The sequence below is a fragment of the Echinococcus granulosus genome (genome assembly GCF_000524195.1).
Source record: "Echinococcus granulosus chromosome Unknown EG_S00045, whole genome shotgun sequence".
Classification (NCBI taxonomy): domain Eukaryota; kingdom Metazoa; phylum Platyhelminthes; class Cestoda; order Cyclophyllidea; family Taeniidae; genus Echinococcus; species Echinococcus granulosus.
This window is the reverse complement of record NW_020170425.1, coordinates 452,889-462,829: the sequence shown is the minus strand read 5'-3', so window position 1 is coordinate 462,829 and position 9,941 is coordinate 452,889. Positions and strand designations below refer to the sequence as shown.

Below are 9,941 nucleotides of genomic sequence, written 5' to 3'. Positions count from 1 at the left end.
GCGTGTAGGGTGGTATTCACCAAACTAGAACAAGTTTTCAACTATAAAACGTCTGTAAAACGGTCATATTTTCTCACTAAATTAATTGTTGTCAGCAATCCTCACGCAGAATCTTCCTTTGGTGGCTAAAATGCACATTTTTACTCATGAACATATTAACTTGTAGGTTTGGCCTTTTATTGTTTTGTTTCAGCTATACAACAGTCGACAGCAAAGAGAGACCCTAACATTTATGCTCAGTGACTCCTTTCCCGAGTTCGCCTTCTCGGCGAGTTTCATAGCTTCTAATCCTGCTGCTCCTCCTTACTTAATGATCGATGTGGATAAGTCGGCGGAGCAGGCACTGTGCGTTCAGTCCCACCGATGTCCGGAGCCAACCACCACCACCACTACAACCACTACAACCACACCCCTTCCAAACCTTCAACCGATAGAGTCCTTGTTCCCTGCGGCGAGTCATAAGACCAATGACAAGTTGACTAGTGTCGATTCTACGTTTCAACGACCGCCCAACTTCTGGGATGCAATTATGGCCAACAGTTCGCCACGCATCTGGGTCATTGCAACTCTAGTGCTGGCCTGTATCTCCCTCATTCTCCTCATTACCCTCATTTGCACTTGCATCTGGGTCTGCCAAACAAAGCGCAGTTATCGACGCAAACGTTGTCGTGGCACCTGTCGTTTCGGATGCAAATGCACCCCCGACACGATTCGTCAGGCAGCCGCCGACGCAGCCGTGTGCGGGCCCATTGGAGCCCAGACCAACGGCTCGGTGCTTACCTACCCCACCGTTGGGCGCCCGTGGGCCTTTTCGAACAGCGACAAGGCGCGTCTCAATCAGTTGTATGTCTCACTCGCGGCGAATGAGAAAATGCTGGGCACTCAGAGCTCGGGCACACCGCCTTCACAGCAGTTGTTCCCTCCAGAGCAACCGTTCCTTGGGGACAACTGGCCGCAGCACCAAATGTCCTTTCAGAAGAGTATGGTCACAAAGGACGCGATGTGGCATAGCCATAGTGATGGATCGTCTCTTTCTGATCACACGGTACCCTCTGGCGTGGGCAGTGGACCACTAGCTCTGCGAAATCAGCCTTCAAGATCATCTGGACAGCCGGCTACCGCATATGCCTTCAATGCAAATCCGTCGAGCGCGACGGCCAGCACATGCATGCAGAGCTACGTGGGTGCAGTTTCCGGACAAGGGGATAGTGGACCGACGGACGGTCACCCCGGAAGCCCGATGCGTTTTGAAGATGGTCAAAGTTCTGACCAAAATGGATTTAATCATAACAGCACAACTACACGACCTGTTGAGTTGCACAGTAAGCGGTCAACAATTAAAGTAAACTGTCCTATTGGTTGAAAATATCCTGAAATTGCAGCAAAATTCGCAACATTCTTTCAATTAAAACCTATTGTGGACAAATGCGTTAGTAGCGACCATTGGCTCGTGCATTGATGCTGAATGGGTATTAGCGTTATGCAAAAGCTTTAAATCATGCCAGTAGATTGTCAGATTTTCAAAATGAGTCACTTTATTTAAGATCCATAAATAATTAGGAGTGCAAGCAGATTAAAAGTTTGCTTCATATGGAATCTAATTTGAAGAAATGAATTTAATATTTGCTTTTTGAAATATTTGGATACTAGGGTGATCCTTACGGCAGAAAATTATCATTTCCAAATAATTTCTTAAACATAAAACAGTGAAATATCCTCACCGCATGATGACAATAGTTTTTACTCACGCTTCGTAGTACTAAAATGTAGGTTGTAAGATAAGAGAAGTGAATCAACGGAAAAGTGGTAGTTTTCTATTACTACGTAACAATATCCTTTCAGCGAACCGATGGCATGATGCCATTGCTGAACCTAATGAATTTTACTCTACTTCTTGGTCAGTTAATTTACTATGATTAAAGCCTTTACGCATAATAATTTGTTTCAACCTATTAGCGATTCCACAGCTTATTTTGCCGATATGAACATCATGCACACTCCTGCTCGAAGTAATTGCCTCTATAAACTCACACACACAAACATTGACATGATAACCAAGGCAAAGTTAACTTGCATCGATACAGATTTTTCACAAGCAGCAATAATACATAAGTCGTTTCCTCTCTGTTCTAGACATAAATGGCGATTTGTACGATCAAGGCATGGGAGATATGGGTGATGCTTTTGCTCAGCATAGTGAGTTAACTAGTATCACGCCTCCGGTGGGCTTTTACGACATCAACGGCAAACCAACAACCACCTCGAAGCTCGATCAGTCCTGGACCTATGGAAGTCATCTCCAGCAGTCCTTTGTTCCATCCACCAACCCTAACAATCTGAGTGGAGCCGTCAAAGTCCTGCCCACTGATGTCCTACTAGCCTCAAAGCAGGTGACCAGCAACTCCCCTGCGGACTATAAGCGACGCAACGGATTCCTTAACGGCGGTGAGACGCCAGCAGAAGATACCTCCGTGCGTCGACCTAATGTCGGCCTTACTTCACACATACTCTCGCACCCCCTAACCGAAGGCGTGGAACAGAACTACAGCTACAAGGGTAACAACGACACCCCGCTTAGAGCCTGGACTGATGCCATGGCGCACTAAAGGGTGGTTTTGCGCCATCATCTCTTTTTCCCTTTCCTACGCCTCTCCTCCCCTTCAGCTGCATAAACGTACTATGCGTATTCAGTCTTGCCAACATGGGTTCGCGGAAACCTGTCTGTAAATTTCTCCTGAAACGTGTTTCCTCTATCACCTAATCAACAGCTGTTGTGTCTGGCCTCAAATGGACGCTCACTATGCGCCGGAGCGTCTTTCTCGATTGTAGCTGTTCCTCTGGCATCTACTCTAAATGGTCGTTCTAGCCTCGTCTTTTGGTGTCGCGCCTCCTCTCTCTCTCTTAAGTTAACTCAATGTTTGCGGATTTTTCTGAGGAAAATTCACACTTTCGACTGTTTGAATAAGTGTGATGGTCAGTTTACCACAAAAACGTCCTTGACCTTATACATACACTCATCCACCCGGCCCTCGCATCTACCAATCCCGTTATCAATGCTGAAAACTGATTTTAGCCACTTGCCATATTGATTCTGTGTGGGTTCCCAATTGTGTCAATAACTTGTTCTTTTGTACAATCGAAACGCTAATTTGACACTGAAGTGAAACAACACTAGGTTTAAATGGTCATTAGGAATTCGAGTACTCCCCATTCCTAGGTATAACCCGTGGAAACGTGCATTGGATGAATGACCAATAGAATAGTTTATCAGAGTGACTGCGAATTTAATGGAAATAAAGAAATAATGGTTCATTTATTAATGTGTTTACGACAGTAGTAAGGTGGCTTTAGTAATTGTTAATTAAAATGTTAGGAATTGTAGAATAAATATTCCCAGTTTATCGATGTGAACTGGATCAAACCTATGAGGAATGCATCTTAAGTATGCCTAGCTGGACCCGGAAGCAAAACGTTATTGTTGGGGTGTTATTCATTTGTTATGTTAATTCTTAAAGTACAAAATAAGATGAAAATTCAGTCGTTAGCAGAAGACGCACTAAACCCTCATCCAACTCTCCGCTAAATTTTTCGACTCAAAAAAACTCACAATCATTTATTTTGGGTGTCTCAAACGGTCCATACCGACAAAATTAACGCACTTTTTCCATTCTGGTTAAGTTGTTGCTCCCCGCACTAGAAAAAAACATTTTTTTAATGCACCATATCCAATAAATAAATAGGACTAAATGGAATGGGGGAGATCAAGTTGGTTTAGAATTCGAAATCGTTTATCATCTGGGCATGGGTGAAGGCCTACTAGAAATTAAATTGTGCGATCCGGGACAAATTGCAAGGATCTAAAAATGAGAAATGGGAATTCGAATCATCCTAAGGTTGGTAGCGAGGCGAACAATCACAAACAACAGCCTACTCGAGCTGATTGTGTACTTTTTAATTGGTTTTTGTGCTTGTAAAATTTGTAGAAAACAAGAATCCGCAAACAGAAAGGGGTCAATAAGAGATCTTAATAATATTATTTTCATGAGTCCAAATTTAAGTCAGAATACACGCACGAATATGGCTGTGTAGAATTGGCCTTCCAATTCTAGTTGAATATATTTTAAACTAAAACGCCATTCACTTAATTAACAGATATTAAACTTCTCGTAAAACAATGCATCACAAGGATGAGCATATAGGGCGTATTGCTACAATATGTGAAGTTTGTCCCATTTGTCAAAATATGGCGAATACTGTGATGTGTTACTAACTCATTAACGTTGATCCGATCTAATAATTGAGGGAAACTGTTTTCTCACTGATAAGAGATACCTCTTGAAACCCATTCCTGAACAACAGTTTTACCGACAATAGATTAAGCAGGCCAGCAGAAAGTGTTAAATTATGTTAAATGTTGAATGAGCTATCATAATGTAAAGTAGATTTTTGGGGATTTATGAAAATGAAGTGGTCCATTGGCTAGCTCCAAAGTGTTGGTATTTCGTAAGCATACTTGCCACACGTATGGCACTTTAAATGTAATGGAAAATGCGGCTACTTTTCATGGATTCTACTAATACCTGGTTAAATCTCTGGCTTTAAAACGGATTTTACAGATACTACAGATGATAAAGCAGATGGGAGATAAATTTTTCGTTTTCTGAATTATTTACCTAGAGATGAAAGTAGATACATACTTGCGCCTTCTCATCATTTATTTAGGAATGATCGCAGCCGGAACAATACAACGAATGATCAACTCTGCCGCGTGGTTTACCTTCTTATATATAAATGAGCAGTAAGTGATGTGGTAGCCATAAATACTCCTGTTTGAATTAGACAAATTGGGCAAAATATGAAGTCATACGTTAATGCTGTGCATTTGATTAAGCGCTTTAAGTAAGTAGCTGTTAACTTTCACTAAACTTCCTGTATTACTAAGACGTGGCATTCGAAATAAAATAGTGAAGGAAAGGCAGACCCTCCTACTTACGACAAGCCAGTTTTTAATGTCCGTACATACTTCTCTGATAATGAATAAGAACAAAACAAAGAACGGACTTTCACTGTGAATTCGCATAGACTAGACCCAATGTGCGTTTGAGAATGGGCTCTGATAGACGGATTAGTGCCAGAAATCAAGATCCTATCTGGAATGTCATCCCTGCAACTATAATGTGTTTTCAAAGCGAAGTTATTAGTGCACATCAAGAAATTATTTTTTTGATAGGGGACACAGAATAATTGTTGTGAAAAAGTTAAAAATCCCTAGGACGACTCCTAAAAAGCCACATCTTTTGGGAATGTTGCACCTCACCTTAGATTCAGATGAAAATACCTTGTATGTTACATGGAAGAAACATCTATTAAGTCATCAGATAGCGCATGACTTTGTTATTTAACAAAACTTTAACTTTAAAAGCTGCATTCTTGTGTGCAGCAGCATTATGCCAAAAAAGGCAGATTCCCCCAAAGTCGCCAAAAAAACCGTGATTCAGCACTGAGATATCAAGACAAACGCTAAAAAAGACTTACGATGTTCAGTCCTACTTTCTCTTAAAAGCGAGAGAAGACAGAATTCTCGCAGTAGACCTGTCTATTAAAAATTAACTCACCATTTAAACGTCCGGCGCTGTAGCAAGAAGAAACATTGCTGCGCCTCACCTGAATGTTTCGAAAATCAACGCGAAGGGTAGACGGGGAGCTGAAAAAGTTAGGTTAAAGTTGGTGAATAAGCTCCAAAGTTGTGTGAAAGTATGCAGGTCTAAAATTACTAATGGAAAATAAGTTAAATACTTGTGAATGGCTTCGGGTGTAACTAGCTGTAGAGGAACTTATGGTTTAAGAAAGCCCAGACTCTCCAGCGATGGTGTGAATTTTACATTTCACTTTGAATATCTAACAAAGATTATCTCAATCTTTGACTTTCGTTTAGGTCCTAATTCATTTAGATGTTAGGGTTTAACCTTAATTAATGTTTAGCACATTCAAAATACATACCCGAATACTGAATGCTCAAATACCAGATGAACCGTAAAAACGTAGTACATCACTTTAACTAAATTATTTAAAATCGCATCTATAGTAAAAAAAGATTTTTTGATTTCCTAAAATTTCATAGCCGATTTGTCTTGGGATGTATCTACGTTAAACGTACTCAAATGGTCCTTTTTAAAAACAGATTTTCGGTTTTCTTTAACCAAACTTCGGGTGCTCACAGTCATACCTCAGCATTTGAGTCATTTCGTTGGGGAAAAAGCTCGAAACAGTAATGCTTATCCAGATTTTTGCCTGTCGTAACTATACAGTATCACTGTTTAAACTTAGTGGTTTTTGCCGTTGTTTATCACGTTTAAACACTAAGATTTCCTTTCAAAATAACAGTTGTTTTAAATTTATGCCTTTCTTGCTGATTCTTGAAAATGACATAGGAGGCGGTGACCTTTGGGTGAACTTTAAATGTTAATCCGATATAATGCGTCTCGGTCTTATGTTTAGTCATAATAGCTAAACATAACAAAATTTTCACTGCTTTATATTTGCTCCTTTTGCCATTTTTGGAAACGTGCAGCAGGCTAATTTGCATCATTGCAAGCCCATCAGTAAGTAGGAAATCAGCTCAGACCAATTGACAGTTGTAACTCGGAATTCTATTGCCCACTTGGCTGTTGAGCTTCATACATCTGCCATGCTCTTAATTAACTGCTTCTTTGTCCCAGTAAAATAATCTTATTGTAAATTACATTTTGTACTGGGTACTTCATGTACTACCAGCTGTAATCAAAGAGGGACTTGAAAAGGAATTCGGTGCTCGTAAACTCAAGATACCCATTTTGCAATGTGGCTTCGTTTTCTACCAAATTATAGTTCACTTGTCTCCTTAATCAAGAATTTGGTAAAAAATATTAGTTCTCTTCAGCACGACTACAAGGCTATAAAGAAATAAATCACCAGAATCGAAACATTTTAAGGGTTGAGTCGCATGAATAAATCATCATGTTACCATTCCAGATCCATTTCGGTAATTTAGATAAGGAATGGTAAATTGGCTATGAAACACCATTGATAAGCCAAAAAAACTGGAAACGACTTCCAAATTCTATGCAAACAAATATCTGCGTTTAAACTCGCTGTCAGCTTCCTGCATTTCCCAATTTTAATTATTTTTATTTGTTATCGAGCTCTATAATGACCGAATAGAAACAAATTATGGAAATCACTTATTTAAAATAAGTTAACCTAAGATAATTAATCCACTTTAGAGTTAAATGGATGGCAAATGTTTATTAAATTGCCTTGAAACCAAAACTAGAAAATGAGTCTAAGGGTGCTTAAAGTATTTTTGATCTCTTCATTAAAATAAAGTGGACAGGCGATATTCCAAAAAACCTCCCGATCGGTTCTTTTGACATGCAATAGGACAAGTGAAATTATTTAGTTCCGCTCTATTTGACCAAAAGCAAGACTGGTGGGCAATGGAAAATGTGATTATTCTAAAATGAGTCATTTGACTGCCATGAAACTCTAAGTTAAAAGAATTTTGTTTAAAGGGACCAAAATGACTTATTTCGGTCACAAAACCGAAATTCTACTCAATTTAACTAGCTTATTAACAAAAACATGCGCACGTAAATGCCATGAAACTTAGGGACAGCAAACTTTCAGCAATATTCATTGAGCTACTCAACGCTCTACCAAAATGTTACGTCATATAAAAGACCCGTCTGCAGGTTGACCATACTTAAAATCAGTTGTACTTAGAGTTGTTTTTGGTAAAGACTTCTGTGCTCATCTTATCTTTCTAGTCAACAGTATTAAATATAGTTCAAAATATCTCTGACATCTCCGTATCTTACTTGGCGTACTGTTGTGTGCAAATAAGTAATTGTTCCCCAGTGGTAAAAGTTGTCAATGAGTTTTAACAACAACCTAGCTTTGAAGTATTAGGGGCTGATTACTCAGAACTCCTGTCATTTTTCCCCAAACTTGAGCAAAAATATGACATTTAACTGCAGCATTTAGCAAATTCCTTGACATGTGCTAAGAGAAAAATTTTTACTTAAACAATACTTTCGCTCTCATTCAACAACGTGGTCTGTTAGTGTTGTAACCGCATGCTTTGCCATCACTTCAATAAACTCGATTTAGGTAGAACTGAAACAGATGAATTTGAGTAGTAAGTGGATATGACAGTTAATTTGGCTTATGTACATACTAGTTAATAAGAAAAATATTATTTCCATACCGTAAGTAGGGGTCGCACGTATTGCATCAGCGAAGTGTCCACTCTTATGCTGTTCTTAAAAAAACAGCAACCAGCACGGCCTCCTTTAACAAAAGAGAACTAAAAATTTGTACAACTTCAGGTTGATCGCATACAATTTTTGGTTACAATACAGTATGTGTTTGATTTTTATTGTCCACAAAACTATGTTGAGCAAATCCTTACGAATATCCATTAAATCCATATTGACAATTCGGTCTGCACTAGATATGACTGTTAATTGCATTGCAAATATTGACATTGCTTTGAATCCATTTGCGCCCGGACTGAAGTCTAAGGTTCATCTTACGTACTGGGCACATTGGCAACGTATAAGTTTTGGCTGGAGGTTCAGGTAATAATGAAAATTAGTAATTTAGTCGTCTCAAGAAAGGGTCAAATAGGCGTACCGGATAAGGTCTCATTTTGTCGCTCGTTTCTTCTAGGTAAGTAATTGGTAGGATCCATAATCCATGTTACACAGAATAAAATTAACCATTTTTTGCGTATTTCTCTTAAATCAAATATGCTAAATGTCTGGACAACCTTAATATCTAAAGAGCTTCTTTTACTTGAGGGACTCATCAGAAAAGCATAAAACTCAAGTATGGCGTCTGTTGCCACTGGGGGGTTTTGCTTACCTCAGAGTTGGAAGCACTTTAACTGCATAGTATATTTTTAAACTCTGCTAACATAATCGGGGGGTTGTTGCAATTAAGTATAACGAACTTTAACATTTCCAACCACATTATAATTTTTGGTTCAAGGGATTCTGCGACTTAAGCTAAAAATGACTGCAGACATAAATTGCACTACTTGTGAAAAACATCCAATATTGGTCAAAATCCCTACATGACCGTGCAAAAGAATAGCCGCTTACGGCATACCTCAAGATTTTGAATTTCCAATGTAACTGTACTAATGTAATGCTAAAGTAGTGTTTGTTCAACTGTAGGTTTCGGCATCAGGTCACTCGAGGGCTCCGCCATTGTACCTCTGCCAGGCGGTCTGGCCTTTAAGCCGTGCCAGTAGGCTCCAGGCCCATTTGTACGTCGACTATACATATCCTGCCAGAGTACTGTTTTCTACAGTCTTTAGGAAAGTCTCGGAGGGAAAAGTGTTAGAGCTAGTTCAAAAAGAATTTTACTCCATTTGCACTAACTTAAACCTAACACTAGCCTTCTATTTTATAAAGTAAAAAGTCAATTTTAAGTTTTACTTTTTTTTCCATATTATATAACAGCTAATCCAGAGTATTTAAGTCGATAAAAACGTTGAATTTTAGGCGTTTTTGACGCTCATCCTGAGACAGTGTCAAAGTAGTTGAGGGACATTTATTTTAGTAAGAAAACTACACTTTTTAACTTAAGTGCCTTGCAAACATGATATCTAGAGAAAGTTCTGCTTCTGTTAATTTTGCTTTCATTAGTTGTTTGTCACTCGGCCTTATGGAATTAATCAGGGCCTCAAGTTCCACACATTTCACACTACAGCTGTCACATATTTCATATTGCAGAAAGTTGTGAAAATTCCATTGTAAACCTAACTTAGACCTATGTTGAAATTGTTCAATCGGAAAATCGACTTAAATCTCCTAAGCGAAACTTTAAAAAATATTCGTTTTCAAACACCCTTGAACAGCGATCAAAATTGAAACAAATAAACCAAGCAAATAATG

General features: G+C 39.0%; 2 protein-coding genes across 2 annotated transcripts; one reads left to right on the top strand and one right to left on the bottom strand. All coding sequences in view use genetic code 11, as the record gives it.

Moving 5' to 3' along the window:
- Window positions 1-310: 310 nt before the first annotated feature.
- Window positions 311-2,606, top strand: EGR_05766 (hypothetical protein; the record flags this gene model as incomplete). Its single annotated transcript, XM_024495015.1, has 2 exons — window positions 311-1,322; window positions 2,134-2,606. The coding sequence occupies 2 exons, from the start codon at window positions 311-313 to the stop codon at window positions 2,604-2,606; spliced, it is 1,485 nt and encodes a 494-aa protein (XP_024350608.1).
- A 3,746-nt stretch (window positions 2,607-6,352) lies between these two features.
- On the bottom strand, window positions 6,353-8,525 carry EGR_05765 (hypothetical protein; the record flags this gene model as incomplete). The annotated part of the gene is made up of 5 exons (XM_024495014.1): window positions 6,353-6,409; window positions 6,443-6,507; window positions 7,390-7,524; window positions 7,959-8,029; window positions 8,380-8,525. 5 exons carry the CDS (start codon window positions 8,523-8,525, stop codon window positions 6,353-6,355), a joined length of 474 nt encoding a protein of 157 aa, XP_024350607.1.
- Between the last annotated feature and the right edge of the window lie 1,416 nt (window positions 8,526-9,941).